The 17211-nt window shown below is 40.0% G+C and overlaps 1 protein-coding gene across 4 annotated transcripts in view; it reads left to right on the top strand.

The window, feature by feature from the left end:
• Nucleotides 1-13157, top strand: part of ranbp10 (RAN binding protein 10) — a 32298-nt gene extending 19141 nt beyond the window's left edge. The window contains exons 4-15 of one of the 4 annotated variants that reach the window (XM_022749881.1): nucleotides 1872-2039; nucleotides 2192-2214; nucleotides 3128-3312; nucleotides 3738-3850; nucleotides 4112-4220; nucleotides 4400-4548; nucleotides 4689-4905; nucleotides 5803-5942; nucleotides 6222-6370; nucleotides 7410-7521; nucleotides 8264-8405; nucleotides 9823-13157. In XM_022749881.1, coding sequence (XP_022605602.1) covers nucleotides 1872-2039; nucleotides 2192-2214; nucleotides 3128-3312; nucleotides 3738-3850; nucleotides 4112-4220; nucleotides 4400-4548; nucleotides 4689-4905; nucleotides 5803-5942; nucleotides 6222-6370; nucleotides 7410-7521; nucleotides 8264-8394 — 1496 coding nt within the window. In that variant the 3' untranslated portion in view covers nucleotides 8395-8405; nucleotides 9823-13157. Of the gene's footprint in view, nucleotides 1-1871; nucleotides 2040-2191; nucleotides 2215-3127; nucleotides 3313-3737; nucleotides 3851-4111; nucleotides 4221-4399; nucleotides 4549-4688; nucleotides 4906-5802; nucleotides 5943-6218; nucleotides 6371-7409; nucleotides 7522-8263; nucleotides 8406-9099; nucleotides 9801-9822 lie in introns of those variants that run through there. The other 3 variants (XM_022749879.1, XM_022749878.1, XM_022749880.1) reach the window with 3 other exon arrangements.
• The last annotated feature ends 4054 nt before the right edge of the window (nucleotides 13158-17211 follow it).

Here is a 17211-nt window from a genome sequence, read left to right as displayed (position 1 = left end):
CCTCTTGCTGTAAAAGGAATCCCGTTGCAGACCTCAGAAGCTGTTGCCTTGTTGTCCGCTCAGTGATTTGATTTCTTTAAAGATCCATCCATTCATTCGTTTTACTAGACATGAATCGGCCAGTTTGGATTCACTGGACTGAAGTTATTAAAGTCTGTCTTGTTTTCTCTGTTAGAAAGATGTTACATCTTGCTAATAAATGGAAAAATCTCGATTTCCTTCGATTTTCACGACAACTGCTCACCTGATGGACTTCTAACTTGGTGCATTGCTGAGGACTCGAGGAAGTGCTCTGCCGACTGTTGGATGAGCAGCTGTCCAGACCCCAACCCTTACCCTCCACTTATTTTAAACTGTACTTGCTGTAACCATGGTAGTAAGGTACTGCATAATTTACACATTTATTTGTTCTTTATATATATAAATATATAACTCAAGACTTACATTTTTAGTCTAGTTTTGAATTTTCTGTATTTATTTATCTATATTACTACATTTTAGACTGCTTTACTACTTGATATATCCCTTTTATCTACTTTTTATTTCTGGTTTTATTCACTTCAATACATCTTCTCTCTTTCAGTATTTTATCTTTTTACACACTTCACTGTTCTGTTATTGTTTTATTTTGCTATTGTGATTTTACATTTTTTTTATCCTACCTCTGGTGTTTTCCTAACTGCAAATTTATGAGTGTTTCTTCAGTCCCTATTTTTAGTCTTTTATTTATAACATAGTTGTTTATTGCTTTGTGCATGGATTGGGAAGGGGGGTTGTTTTTATTGTGTAAAGCACTTGATTGATGTATTTGTTGTGTTTTTATCAGAATTTTTACGAGTAACTAAAGTCATCAAATAAATGTAAAACAAAAATTTTAAAGTATAAGTATCAAGTAACAAAGAATGGAATCTCTACTCAGAATTCTTCTTCGCTACCATATTTGTACATTTGTACAGTACATACTTACTTTCCACCACTGACAGCCTGGCTGTTATTGTTTTTACCTTGTTAGTCTGTGTGTGTGTCATCATGGCAAAGTGTGTTCCTGGAGACAGACTGTAGCAGGAGCTAGCACAGGGGTGGTTTCAGTACTCTGGCAAGTGTTTATATGTCTGTCTGTCTGTGGACAGATTTTGTCACCATGGTAGTGTCACAACCGTGGAAGATACAGTCATGAAACTTTACAGGTCTAAATGAAGGCCGAGTTCAAAGATGGGTGTAGACTGTCATTTATAATGTAGTAACAACTACTGAGTACTCATGGGTCAGTGTGAACATGTCGGATCCATACTACTCTCGTGTGTACAAGTTGCTTATACGTTCATCAGTACCAGCAGGAACAAGACGGAAGGGAGTTTAATGAGCAAATCATGACATCCTCTCCTCTCCCTCTGTACTCCCCTGGTTCAGCCTCCTGTGCTGCTGTTCCTGATGGCAGTGACTCACCAGTTTCTTTACATAGACCAGGTCCTCCTGCTGGTCATTCAGGGCACTGCACCACATGCCAAAGAGAAAGTGTGTGTGTGTGTGTGTGTGTGTGTGTGTGTGTGTGTGTGTGTGAATTTTCATGAGTAACCTTGCAGGCAGTTGTAGTCAGATGGGAAATTCTGAGCATCAGAAGTCAATGAGTAACTGTCTCCCTTCTTTTTGGCAGAAGCCACTGTTAAGAGTGACCTAGAGTAAGTCACTTCACCTCAAATGCTCTAGTGGAATCACAAACTGTTTATACTGAGCTGCTCCCACTTGATGTGCACAGTATTTATCAGCCTTCAGCAGCAATGTTGGTCCCAGGGGTTTGACTAACAACACATTTTTCATAAGAGGTCAAGTATAAAGTAAAACATTAATCCTAATCCTTGTCCTATTTTTAGGATGGGACAAGCACTCATACGGTTACCATGGAGACGACGGCCACTCCTTCTGCTCCTCTGGGACTGGCCAACCATACGGCCCAACATTCACCACGGGGGATGTGATTGGCTGCTGCGTTAACCTCATCAACAACACTTGCTTTTACACCAAAAATGGCATCAGTTTAGGTTGGTGGATATGATGTGTATTTATAGATATGTATGTGGATTTATTACATTTTAAATGATATGATATATTAATGGATACTTAAAAAAAAAAAAAAAGTTTTCCTTAATGTATAACAGTACATTAATACTTGTCCTGTCCTGTCTTCCTTTAGGTGTAGCCTTCACAGACCTCCCTGTAAGTATCCATGACTAAACAAGTATCAATTATTGACTCATCTGATTTCTGTTTTTATTCTTCAGCTGTTTGACGGCCAGAGAAATACTCTCTGATTGGAGAATTCCTTTTAATTGAACATTTTGAATCCCTCCTTCCATGTTTGTTTTTAGAGAAAACACTTGGGGAAAATATACAGTATATACCTATAATAATTAATTATAACAATTTACACATGTATCACTGTCCTACACATTAAGACAATATTACGATACCTAATCCATATCATCCTTTTTATACCATTCCTGTAACTGTAGAGACTGACAAACTGAATAACTGGATATCAGCCATGCAGGTCCATATCTGATTGCAGCTTTTCTTGGCAGTTGGCTTGGAAACTAATTTTTTTTTTGTCCAGTGGCCACAGAACATTCCCCTGAAAACAAAACAGCCACTTTAACGGTTTTAACAACCAAATTGGTTGTAAGAATAGAACAGGGAGTCAAAACCTCAGTTGGCTTCTGGCCACCGTGGCTGCAGGAGCAGATGGAGTTACAAACCTCTGTCAAAGCTAAACAGCATTCAGCCCGGTGTTGGTTAATTTCATGTCCTGTTGGTGGCTTTTGCACATGCCAACAGACAAGATCCAATGTGTAAAACTGAGTACTATAATCTGAAGACACACTAGTAAATAGCTTGTTTACAGTTTGTGCTGTTAGCCCGTGTATTTATCTATTCATTCATTCATTCATTCAACAGTTTCCCATTACAGGAACTTTACCACACATACCTTGAGGTTTCCATAAAAAATGTGAATTTTCCTCAGGACATAATATGTTGTTCAGTATTTTACAAATCCGTAATAACAATCCTCAAAAATGTATGTAAATGACTGTTTTAACCTGAATTATTTTCTGTATTTAATATCTTCCAGCCCAATCTGTACCCCACTGTGGGGCTTCAGACCCCAGGCGAGATCGTAGACGCTAACTTTGGCCAGCAGCCGTTTGTCTTCGACATCGAAGACTACATGAGTGAATGGCGGGCCAAGATCCACGGCATGATCGCTCGCTTCCCCATAGGAGAAAGACTGGGGGAATGGCAGGCCGTCCTGCAGAAGTAAGACTCATAACCAGTCCCCACAATTACTAAAAAGATTTTTACATAAAATCATTACAAAAAACATTACACTGTTCTGAATGAGCATGTACAGACTGCAGGTTCCCGTGGGAAATGATGGTGAAGTGACAGTTTTCAGATCAAAAACCACAGCAGATGAAAACACAACAACTCACATTTAATACTTTCAAAATAAATCTGGATATACCAGTTGATTTCTGCTTAATAATTCATTTTTAAATGACTTGATGTACTTTTTTTTGCATATTATGCCTTTAAAGTGATAAATAGACAAGTGACGGAAAATTAGTAAGTGACCAGGATTAAGGCTCCTGGACTGAAATCAAACCGGGGAAGTTGTTTATCAGAAATCAGTTTAAGAAATTCAACATTTAAACCCTTTTTTTTTCATGTTTTGTATATAGTATGGTGTCCAGCTACCTGGTGCACCATGGGTACTGTGCCACCGCAACAGCCTTCGCCAGAGCCACAGAGACCATGATCCAAGAGGACCAGACATCTATAAAGAACAGACAGAGTGAGTGAACAAACCAGCCACACACTCTGGTCCACATTTTCACTTGACTTGACAAATATTCCACACTGTATTAAGTCATTTAACAGCACCAAAGAAACAAACAAACCATATCCAGACTTAGATCCTGTGCCTGCTGTTTGTCCCTGATGACCTGTGGTCTCTATGAATGACGCACTGGCCTCTATCAAATGTGTGCTGTGAAAGCATGGTTCCTTTGGATCAATATACTGTAAATAGCATCTTGTTTCTTTTGTGTAATAGGAATACAGAAGCTGGTGCTGGCAGGACGGGTGGGCGAAGCCATAGAAGCGACTCAGCAGCTTTATCCCGGCCTGTTAGAACACAACCCCAACCTACTATTCATGTTGAAGTAAGTCAGCGTGGCAGATTTAGATCAGATGCTATAACAGTAAATCATCCGGAAAGCCAGGGATTGATTCTCTACCGTCACCATGTGAAAATTGCTTAGTGATAATCATGTCATATTTCTTGCTTGAATGCGTAATCTCCCAGTAATTACCAGTAACACCAGTATGCTCTGTCCTTTAGGTGCCGTCAGTTTGTGGAGATGGTGAATGGTACAGACAGCGAGGTTCGCTGCTTGACTATTCGCTCCCCTAAGTCCCAGGACAGTTACCCCGGCTCACCCAGCCTTAGCCCCCGCCACGGAGCCAGCAACACACACCTGCACACTGGAGGTACACATGCAACATAATGCACTAATACATTGACAAAGAAAACAGTCACCAAATCAGTGAATGATTTTCCCATTCACTTTAAGTAATGAGATATTCATGTTTTGTTGTCCCTCCACTTGTCACCATCATCCTCCACCCAGGAGCAGACAGCCCTACCTGCAGTAATGGGGTGACCCCCCCCAACAAGTCAAAGAGCCACGGCGGTACTGGCAGCAGCAGTATCAAATATCCCAGCGCGTCCTCTTCTGCCTCCTCCTCCACCTCTTCCTCCCCTTCCTCAGTCAACTACTCTGAGTCCAACTCCTCCGATTCCACCAAGAGCCAGCCACACAGCGCCAACAGCACCCAGGAAACCAGGTGAGGAGGCCTGTCAGTCTGTACCGTAGCAGAAACACACAGACTTGGTGACTCTAGGGGCATTAGGTGTGGATCTGGGTGCTAGTACTGGTAGTAGATGATATTAGACAACACGGTGATAAGTAAATAGAGGTGATGTTTTCTAATGACAGTTGATCATTAAATGGGCCACATGGGGATGGATTATCATTAATAAATCATTACCACAGTCGTTCATTCTAGCATTTTGCGTGTTGTTGGTGAGCCAGTGCCCAGAATATTTCAACTAAGGAACTTGAACAATGACATTATGATTGATAGGGTTCATGTTCACAGTGATAATAAATAGTCTCTTGATTATTCCCTTGTGATGACCCCCCCCCCCAATTTACACAGGTTACAATCAGAGCAACAAAAGTTTCCCCTTTAATGCTGTATGAATAGAGTAGTAAACATACAAAGGCGAATACAATAAAATAACAAAAAGAGGAACCAGCCACTGACATCATTTAAAAAAACTTGCTACTGAGGAGCGCCAACATTTACTTGCAGGAGCTTGTCCCCAAAGCAGGGACAGGACACTGGATACAAAAGCAGAACCCGTGACAATGGATGCAAGTTATGTCACATTTTGTTGAGTTCCTGCAGTGGAAAAAATTGTCCTTGCAGTTTTGACTTGCTGTACTTTCTGTAGGGACTTGAGAGACTTGTCCTTCTGTAATGTAAGTGTAATAACCTGTAGGAATCATGGTCAAAAAGGTCAAAGGGTAAAAAATCTTTATAGATAATGAGCTTAGTTCTGTATCATATTATGTTAGTTTTTGCACCACGTGTCAAGTCAAAATGGCCAAGTTACCTCGAGCAATATGTGTGTGTGTGTGTGTTTGTGTGTGTGTGTGTGTGTGTGTGTGTGTATAGTGACAGTGAGATGGAGATAGAGGCAGAGCACTATACCAACGGGGTTGTTGAGGGCTCCTCAGCGCGGATTATGAATGGGACATACAAACATGAAGAGATCCTTCAGCCAGATGACAACAGCATTGGCAATGGGGTCACAGGTATGCACACACACACACACACACACACACACACACACACAAACACACACACACACAGAGTCAACAACTTTACATACTCCTGCAACTTTTTCTTGCCTTTATCTTGCTCTGTTTTATTTATTCTTCCCTTCACTTGCTTCATCTTCATGTGCTTTGTTGTATCCCTCACCTTTTGCTTTCCCTTTTCCCTATTTATTACATCCACCTTTCCACAGGAGGTTTTTACAGCATGTGTATTGTAACAGTGTATGTATGTGTGTGTTTGTCTGTTGCCAGCAGATGAGGGTTGTAGTAATAGCAAACAGCTTTGTGGAGGGAACCAGGCAGCCACAGAGAGGATGATCCAGTTTGGACGGGAGCTGCAGGCGCTCAACGAACAGCTGTGCCGCGAGTACGGCAAGAACGCCACACACAAGAAGATGTTACAGGTACACACAAATAACGGCACGGTCACACAGGCTTGAGCTCAACAAACAGCTGTGTTACAACAGAACATAAAACTGATGCCAGAACTGGGCTGGAGAGATTTCTTCTGTTGGCACCAGTTAAAATCCTGATGACAGTATTCTGTACACACTGCAGGAACTGGAGAGATGTTTTATTTCGAGTAATGAAGCAGCCATAAATCAGATAGAGTCCCAACGATCTAACAACAAGTGGGGCAGTTGTTCCAGTTCTCCAGTGCACAGGAGAAAACTCTGTGATTTATAAGCAGCCACTCTGAGAACAATAAAGTCCCTGGCAAAACAATACAAACTGCATTATAATGATACAGCTAGCACCAAGGGGCATGTCTCTAGTTGTCTAATATCACAAGAGGTTTCCTCTAATTACATAATTGCAAAACCTCAATCACAACAAACTAGACTAGAAATGACCACATTTCCAAAAATAACATAATTCAGTTTAGTAACCACCAGGGGGCAGAAAGACTCCAAACCAAGTGACAGAGCGGACAGTGCTGTAGTTTCAGCTCAATAAGTTGTTACCCACTAACACACTTGAAGTCAGACATCTGGCCACCTAGTTAAAGTAAGAGTATCTGTGTCTTTTGCCTGTCAGATGTGTGGTTACTTTCACCTAGGGCTTTAAATGGCCTATGACACCTATGGGACTGTTCAAAGCTGCAGAACCAAAACAATGAGCTGAAAGAGGCTTAAATCTGCACAAAACTGCTACATTGGATGTTAATTCTCAGTGAGTGCAACAGACAAGTTACATGTGGTCTTTTTGTACATTTGCTTATTTCTACAGCTGACCTATGTTAATTTATGCTGTCTGCTCAGTTGATTCACAAACACACTGTGCCCAGAAAGTTTAAAGAATATACAGATTTTGAACAAGGTAGTTTTAGGGCCAGATGATGCATGTACAGTAAGTTCAAGCCAAGCGAGCTTTGAACGTATGCCCTGCAGTGTTGTATTCATGTTGGTTTCTGTCTGTCTGTCTGTCTGTCCGTCTGTGTAGGATGCATTCAGCCTGTTAGCGTACTCAGACCCGTGGAACTGTCCCGTTGGCCAGCAGTTAGATCCCACGCAGAGAGAATCACTGTGCTCCGCTCTCAACAGCGCCATACTGGGTAAAGAAGCACACAGAGACACCTACTGTGTGTTACACTGACATGTAATTCTTCAAACTACATTATCACTTTATACTGGAAACTCCAAAGTAACCCTAACCCCCACAGAAAGTAATGAGATGTTGTGCCTGCCTGTAGTGATAGCCAACATCCCACATTTGAAATCATCTGCTGTCTTAGACATGGATGTGACAGTACAGTTTGCATGATGTTTCTATGTTACACAGACTGTTTTCTGTCACACTGCACAAACAGAACATAACATGACAGTATGAAAACTGTACAGCGTCGAACAGAATAATTCCAATGATCTGCTCTGTCTCTGTTGAATTTATTTTGGTCTGTACAAACAACATGTTTTGAAGTTAGAAAAAAGGCTCTGATATTTCCAACAGTGCAGTGAGCAGACACGAAGCCAAACAGTGAAGAAACAGATATGATTAGTGTGAACTTAAGCATTGCCATAGTCCCTTAAGAATAGCAGCAAAAGGCAGAAATACCACAAATTGTCTCATTTGATAATAAAATAAAACGCACAACATTGATGCATTGTTCCTCTCCTTTATCTTTCTGATTTTTTTTTTTTTTTTTTTTAAATACACCCCCAAAAGGACAGAAAACAAACCCACACACAGAAAAATGACAAACAAGTAATGACAAATAACAACTCATATTAAGTACATTTCTAATGCCTTGTGACTCATGTGTCGTGCCCCTGCCTGGTTGTGTTCTTCTGCTCTAGAGTCCCAAAATCTGCCTAAGCAGCCTCCACTGATGTTAGCACTGGGTCAGGCCACAGAGTGTGTTCAGCTCATGGCCCGAGTCCGGTCTGGTTCCTGCTCTTTCGCCAGAGTAGACAACTTTTTGCACTAGCCCCGGTCCAGGTGAGTGAATTATGGTCTCTAAACTACTTATAGCATGGACATGGACAATATTTGCTTCTGATTAACTGTCAGTTGTTTGTTAGAAATGTATTAATGTAGTATATCGCACATAACGGGCCTCATGCAATAACCACTTGTGCAGATTTTTCATATGTAGCATGTATGATTACGAGTAATTTGTGGCTTTCATGTTTTCCTAGTTAGAAGTGATCCAGACCTGTTGTATGAGTCATGTACAGAGAGTCTGAGAGTTTAATAATGTTACCAAAATCAACTAAAGTGTAATTTTTCCTGATAGGTTCAGCAACTTTGTTTCAACTAACTTTATAAAAGGATATTTTATTCATTAATTGATGTATTTAGGTACAAGACAGTTCATTAGTTGCACTCCGACAGTGACTTTATGCAATTTGCTGTCCAGCATTATCCCCTGTTACGCCTGACAGTGTAACATCTCCTCGTGTTTATTCTCTCATCCATCCTCATGGGTGTGACACTCCTTTAACCACCACCCATCTAAGTCATGGACACTTTTAGCATCTAATTTCATGTCAAACAAGCCCCTTTCTAATTCTGGCACAAGTCAGCTCTCTTTGATGACATCGTGTGAGCTGTACCTTTATTGTTTGTTGCAGGTCCTCTAATTTAACTACTGCTAAATTTGTGTTGTATGTTTTCATCTGATTTCTGACAGCAGGACTCTGCGGTGTGAAAGTTCTTGTGAATGAAACCACAAATTTGCAGAATAGGTGACCTTATGTATCAATTTAAGGGAGGTTATTATGCTAATGATCAAATCTTATGCACACAGCGTTCATTAAGTTGAAACAAGCAGTTTTTACGGTGAATCTAAGATGGAAAAACATAGAGAGGTTTAAGATAAGAAAACAAAAATTTTCTTGCATGAGGCCCAGTGTTGTGTTAGTTAACAGTGATCACAGCTCCAAATCAGCTTAGCCTATTTACAAGTAACCATAGCAATGATATTGATGCTTTACACAATGTTGGTGGTTGGTGGGTTAACTCCTATCATTAAATCATTTAATTTTTAGCTTTTATGTTTTATTTTCTTTTGTAAATGACATGTGACATTTGGCATGTTGGTTGTCCTGTATAGAAGTTAATGGAGTAAGAATGGAATTACTGTAAAGCAGGGGGTGTAACACAACACTCTGTTTGTTATTTTCCTTCAGTGGGACACCTCATTGTAAATTATTGCTTACATTGTGCATACATGCATAAAATGAAAAAAACGTCTGGATGAGATACACACCTAAAAGAAAGAACAATTACTCCCAAACAAAAACAGATTACCAAAACATGAGATCTATGCTGTACAAAAATATAAATGCAAACTGTTTTAAACCTGCTACATTTAATCATTACCTTGCTTAGATGATTACCCATCTCTCCACAGGTTAATGTTAAGTAGCACTGAGAGAAGGCATGTCCAGCAGGTAGTTGTCATGGCGACGGAGGAAAGAGCATGCGTGTGATTGGTGTGTTTGGCTGTCCGTCAGACCAAGTCAGCGGCACAGACAGAGGAGCGGAGGAGAGCAAGAGAGAAGAAAGCTTCCTTTTAATTTAGTATTATCAAATAAAGAAACGTGTGACACTATTTAAAGATAATTAATTATTATTCTGTTTATCTAGCCTTTTTTTTAGTTATTTTTTGTCAGTTTGTTGTGCTCATCCTGGACAAAACAAATTGTAATTCCCCTTTTTATTTTTTCTTCTGTTTTAATGGGTGGATTTTGATTCCCTACAATCAGTATTTTACTCACATTGTTGTTGTTGTTCACCATATCACAGACCACAATACCCACAGCTGGTTGCCACGGTGACCCCCACAACTGTAGGTCAGGCTTAGCAAAACCTGAGGTATATGACATCATTTTTAATAAGATGTAGAGGACAGACTATACAAACTCTGAGCCCTTTATTCCACTTCTGCTTGGAAGTGCATTCATGTCTTGAAATGGGGTGAGCAAACAAGTCGCCAGCATGAAAACACCTCTGACCGTGTGGAGCGGATCATTAGCTCTGGTCAAGGCTGATGCAATACAGTAGTAAACACTAACACTGATAGAAATCGGACTGATGTAAGACAAAAGTGAGTCACCAATTATTCCAGAAAGTTGGAAACAAAAATTTGGTGGCTGTGTTTTGTTGCCAGAACCTTCCTATATTATAGTTATACTGTGAGCTAACAGATTAGTAGCCAAAAAACAGGACCCATCCTGACAAAAATATCACCTTTGTATAAAACATAAATGAAGGGTCTTTGTAGTGGTGAACACTGCCAGTAACCAGGGGAAAAGGGTGATGACAAGGGATTAAATTGGAATATTGGACGTGTCGAAGCCTTAATTTTGCTGTGAATACCACAGCATTGAGCAATCAGTGATGTGGTTGCGGGTGGCAGAGCTCAACCCTAGCTACAGCTACACCACCTGCTCTCAGGTCTGAGCCTAACACTATTACCATGGTCACCTTGAGTCCAGCATTGGGAAAATCAGTATCAAAGGCAGACTAACAAGCATAGTGTGTGTATGGCCAGAAGTCAATCCACTTCAGGTGTCTTTATTTTTTTTTAATATCGTCCACAGTCTGACCTGCTGTGTGCATGTGCTGTCGTAATTAGAATTTCAAATAAAGAGGTGAAGTCATTTGCCACACAGGAAGGTTTTTTAATTTTAGGGTGCACTTTGTGATAATTGCATCACAGTCTTTCTTTCTTTTTGATTTCAATCCACTTAAAGCCAGTCCTGTTTGTAGGGAAAAGGCTTTTTTCCCCCCACACAGACCCCTTCATTTCTCTAACAACCATGAACTTGACTGTGTTCTTCCCGCTATTGGATAGAGGGACATAGTCAAGTCAAATTTATTTAGTGTGTAGCCCAAACTCACAAGATTGTCCCAGAATGTTTTTCACCCTGAATATTAACATGATAATGAGATGGAAAAGAAGGATCTTTTTATTAATCAGGTTCGCTGCTGGCCACTATGAGATTTACAAAGAAGTCATCATCACATTGCTTTTGTACAGGAGCTTGTATTTTAGAGTCACATCAGTAGTAACAAAACTACCAAATACCACATAAAGCTCCAAACAACATAAATTACTCCTCATTGTCAGATGCTAGTGTTCAATATTGAATAACTTAAACATCAAATACATCCATATAAATCAATTGAAATATATAATTGAACCTTTAAGTTGTTAACTAATGTAATACAGTTTTAGAAGGAAAATTCAATTATATTAGTGTCACTCACCCAGGCTCAGAAACCGCTAACTGAAATTTAGTCAGCTAGCTCCTGTTTGCTAGTAGCTAACTTACTAGCTACTTAGCAGAGTCACCCAATGAGTTGCTGCTGCTCATAAGCAATGATTGAACAGCATAAATGCATAAACAAGCATAAACACACTTGTTTATGTTGAAGATGTTGTAGCCAACAGGAGTTAGCTAGCTAGCTAGCTGGAAGTTAGTGGGCCTGAGTTCACTTTTGATAATAATTATTTTCTTTTAAATATTAAATTATTGTATCTCTAGATTATTAATTTAATATTGGATATGTTGGTTTCTCTTTTAGAAGTTGGAATCTATTTTTTTCATTTTATCCATAACTGTGTATTCTTCATCTCAGTGATGAGCAGTTGTTAATTTGGGAGGTCAAAGTCATCATCATCACCTGCTTTCTGTCTCTGTATATCTAAACTGATAATGGTTCATGGCAAAATTACAACTCTGACTCGACTGCCCCCCATTTTTATGTGAATCATTAGTCTAATTGGGTTTTGATTAAAATTGTTCCATCCCTCAGCTTTATCTAAAACATTTTACTTTTGTTTTTACACAGGACCTATTTTCTACCAAATAGCAATGACTGAATGTTGTCTGACTAGTGGCAAACTGTCACTCTGGCTGCGTTGTTGTCACCTGGGAAATGGCTCATGGATCCACCCTGAAGTGTATATTGCCATTTATGAGAGAATTCCCATCTAAGGTAGAGAAATATGGATAAATATAATACCGGAGATGTGTGTATGCAGTGTGGGGTTTACTACAGGGTATGTGGTCAAACTTTATACCAAGCTGTTTTTTTATAAACGCACATTCTGCTATAATAGGAACTATTCTAATAACTACACATACAGTACACACTTGACATCTGCTTCTACAGTTGTAAAGGACTTCTGTTACACATACACACACGCACACACCTGTACGTGAAAGAACAACCTCTGTTGCATACCTGTAGGGAACAAGTCTCCCAGCTGTCCTTTGTGTTTGAGCCTGGGCTGTATCTCAGCGCTGTTACCACGCACCCTTCCTCTACTCCCTGCATAGACATAGCCACTGATGTGATCAGTGATTGTTTTAAGGAAAGGAGGGATGTGAATTGTTGGGAAATGGGCCCCGAGGCCTCTGAAGCCACATGGACTTCTTCTGGAGAGGCCGGGGAAATGGATTTAGGCATCACAGACAAGCTGTGCACAGTTGACTTCTATCATGATTTTAATTTCATATTTTGACTTTTGAGTTTTAGCAAAAAAAATTTAAAAAAAAGAAAGAAAAAAAACAATTGTGAGATGAGTTACCCTCTACTTAGCATGACTTTTAAAACCTTTAAAATGATATATAAAAAAGGAAAAATGATAATTGAAAAAAAAAAAAACCTATGTACTGGAAACATGTTAAAGAAGAAATATTGTATTCTGTTTAATTTTGACAGACTTATTTTTATTAAAATACATCCATAAGCATATCAGTGTTTGATCTGCTTTTATTTTGTGTGTTTGTTATTTAATCATTTTCCTCCCACAGGCAAGGCGGATTAGAGACTGCAAACTGCTAAACGGACAGATAAATGACCTATTAATGCAGCAGGTCACAAAAATGTGGGCAAATTGTGAGCACATAAGCAATGGAAGTCAATTAATTTGAGTGCATAGACTCATCCCAGCCACATGCAGGTTTGAATAAAGTTTGGAGAAAACCTATTGGAACCTTAGGCTCAGTTGGCACCTGAGTCTTTAGGCTGATGAATTGAAACACAAACAACTAACATTTCCCCTTAAAGACACTGAGAGTAAGATAAGTGTTGCTCTTGTTAACTAACACACATTAAGCAGTGTTGCCTGCTTGTATACTATGGCATACCGCTATAGTGATAATTGTGGTATTACCCGTGAGAAGTCCTCCTCACAAAATGTCACGAAAGTGTGGAAACAGTTACCGGATCTCCAGCCACTGGGAGATCTGTCCTAACACGTTTCCTGTTCTCTTAAAAACCAGGAACAAAGGCCATACTAGAGGCCACACTATTCATCAGACCAGGCCACCTTCCTCTATTGCTCCACGGTCCGGTTCTGATGCTCACATGCCCATTGTATGCACTTTCGTGGTGGACAGGGGTCAGCATGGGCAATCTGACCTCTCTGCAGCTATGCAGCCTCATAGTGTGTTCTGGTAGCTTTATGTCACAGCCAGCATTAAAGTTTTCAGCAATTTGTGCTGGTAGCTCATCTGTGGGACTGGACCAGACAGGCTAGCCTTCATTCCTCACCTGTATCAGCAAGCCTTGGGCACGTATGACCCAGTCACCGCTTCACGGTTCATCCCTCCTTAGAACACTTTTGCTAGGTACTAACCAATTCACACCAGGAACAGCCCACAAGACCTGCCGTTTTGGAGATGCTTGGACCCAGACGTCTAGCCATCACAATTTGGCCCTTGTCAAAGTCGCTCAGAACCTTACACTTACAGCCTGTTTACCTGCTGGTTAATATATCCCACCCCTTGACAGGTGTCATTGTAACGAGATAATCATTGTTATTCACTACATCTGCCAGTGGTTTTAACCTTGTGTCTGATTGGTGTATATTGCCTGTCAGACGTGAAGAGCATGTCATAATTGTATGGATCCCCCTCATCTGATGCACAACTATGTGCTGTTTCAACTAATGCTTATGTGACACACAGGCCTCTGTAGTTTACATCATATGTGCTAAATGAGGAAAAGTAAGAATGTGTTATGGCGAGTTTAGCGGAAAAGAAACTTTTTTGAGTGGGCAACAATAATTCTGTAAACTCTGTATTTATGACCTTATATCATCATATCATTATATCATCCTCTGCATCTTGGACAGACAAAATACTGTCAAGTAGCCTATACTTCCAGATCTCTGCATCCTTGCCCACATCTCAGATTTTTTTGGAGTCAAATAAAGTGAAACAAAATGGTCAGAGGTTAATATTGTATTATTTAATGTTTGTCAATTCACCATAAAGTAAACAAATTATGTCTATATCAACCTACATTATTTTTTTAATGAGAAATAAAAGCAATTTTCAAAGTAGCTCAAAGAATAAATCATTTATTTACATCTCAATACATTACACCTGAATATAAAGCAGTCTGTGCTTGTTGCAGGTCTGTTGTTAGAGAGCCATTTGTGTGTGTGTAAGACATTGCTGTATGGAACAATAAGTCAAGTTCATGATAACTGCTGGTACATACAGTCTGCCAGTCATACTGCAATGACAAACAGCAGACATGTTTTATATTTCCGCAAAGGGTGAAGCACTTTAACATAGGCTACTGTACACATTAATTATTAATTAAGTTATTTTTGATTGTATTGTACCCATCTGTGTTACAGTAGTTGTACAGCAGGGGGCATGAGGAGGTTGGATACATTACCCTCACAGCACTGAGAGGCATATATTATATGAAGGATCCTCTTTATTATAGCCTCCCTCTATCATATAAGGTTTTGTAAACAAGATTTTAAACAATAACATAACAGTAAACTATTTTCTAGGTAGATATAGTGGAGTAATGGTGTCCTGAGCAGAGAATGAAGTCACAACCTCTCTATATGTGTTGCAATGTGAGTTTTTCTGTTCTTTGTTCTGGTATATGTGCGTGTGCATGTTAGTGCACGTGAGTCCCTCTCCATTAAACAGTCGGGTGTCCCCACATTTATAAACATGCAGGGACCGCCCACAGGTGAGATGGCACAGTGGCATGCAGCCTTCATGTGTAGGAAGAAGCCATTGAAGAAACCATGTTTTCATCTAAATAGGCCACTGACAAAGAAAGAGATAAGACCAGAGCACCGGCGCTGGTTATGACGCTGGTGGATCGTCAGAACACCCATAAAGTTTAAAGTTTTTTACCGGCTCATTCAGTGTCACTATGCGGCCCATCCTTGCGTTTAAGTCCAAGGCCGAATTTCCCGGTCAGCCTGTGGGGTCAATTCTGCTCTGGCTTTACCGAGATGAAGAACCCAACGAGCTGCTGAAGGGTCCGGCTTGACTCGGAACTGACTTTTCTTCTCCATAGGTAAGTAACTTGATGGCTACATGATGTTACATGTCTGTCTCATTAGTGACTAGCTACAGTTGGCATCACAACTATTTGCTAGCTTGATGTTAGCAATATTATGAATGTGTTCGGCAAATGTTGCTATGGCTAGCTAACGGCTGCCGGTATTGCTGTGGAGCATTTCACGGCAAAGCTAGCGTGGGCTAACGGTTGTGGCTAGATTGTTTTTGTTGGCTCTCCTGTACACAGGGTAACTTTATTCAGTTGTGCTTCTTGTTGTGTGTTTTTTGGCCGCGTTTACTGAACTTCGTGACACCTTGCTGACTGACAACAAGAAGGGAGGGAAGGGGTGGTTGCGGTCGGAGGGAGGCCGGAAGTGCGGCCGACGAAGCATTTGTTTTGGTCTGAGAGGTCTAGTGCGAAATCTAGTGATAGTGACGATCATTTAGAGACTTTCATCTACACATTTTCCCAAGTTGTAATTATATCCCGCAGATAAAACGATACACACACAAAATGTGCTAATAAACATTCTTAATTTTATCTCTTCTCAAACATGAACTAACGTTCATATGCAAAATGACTCTGTATTGAATCGATTTTCTTTTTTTTTATGAATTACCAAAACTACAAATGCCAAAATGATAAAGAAAAAAGAAAAAATATATCCACATGGGATAACACAGTTTTGATATCAATCTTTGGTTGAAGACTATAATTACCATCTTTGGCAAAAGTTGAGTTTTGCTTCTTATAAAGACTAATCTGTCATTTAGTCTAGTCAGCAGGGATCTTGCAGAGATTGAAGGCAAATTAAGAAGTCTTGTGTAGAAAATTTGCAGTGGGTGAGGTTAGAGAAAATCAAGCAATAAGAGTTAATCACACTTCTGATATAACTAGAGAATCACTGCAAACACAGTGAATTTATTTTTTCATCAGTCATGACTCACTTGAGTTTATCTCTGGAAATTCTGTATCTGCATACCTGATTAATTATAGTATTTGGTGGTCTGGCCAGAGCTGTAACGAAGCATCTTTAGAAAAAGATTTTTAAAAAGGGTGGCATGTATCAATAAGAATGCAGAAGTCAGGCCAATAGAACAGTAAAAACAGGAGTGGGAAAACACATGCTGTCGAATGAGCCTGTCCTGCCAAGAATAATGACGACTTCAGTTGTTTTCAGGAAGTTCCCCAAAACAATACTGTATGTTCACGTTCAAGTGGCAAAGCCCTCTTGCAGCTGGAGTAGACCTAGTTAAGATAGGAGCAAAGGAGGAAGTCGGGTGATGTTAATATAGAGCAGCAATGTCCACGTAGGGAGGAGGTTGGGGTTGATGGATGGGTCAACAAAACATCAGGTCATCTGGGACAGGATTACTCCCTGAATACCTGAGATCTGCTGAAACTAGCACCTCATTCAAATCAGGGCTTAAAACATTACTATTTGAAATTAATTACATTTATAACA

The sequence above is a fragment of the Seriola dumerili genome, unplaced genomic scaffold (assembly GCF_002260705.1).
Source record: "Seriola dumerili isolate Sdu_G_001 unplaced genomic scaffold, Sdu_1.0 BDQW01000147.1, whole genome shotgun sequence".
NCBI classification, from domain to species: domain Eukaryota; kingdom Metazoa; phylum Chordata; class Actinopteri; order Carangiformes; family Carangidae; genus Seriola; species Seriola dumerili.
This window is presented reverse-complemented; position numbering and strand designations above follow the sequence as displayed.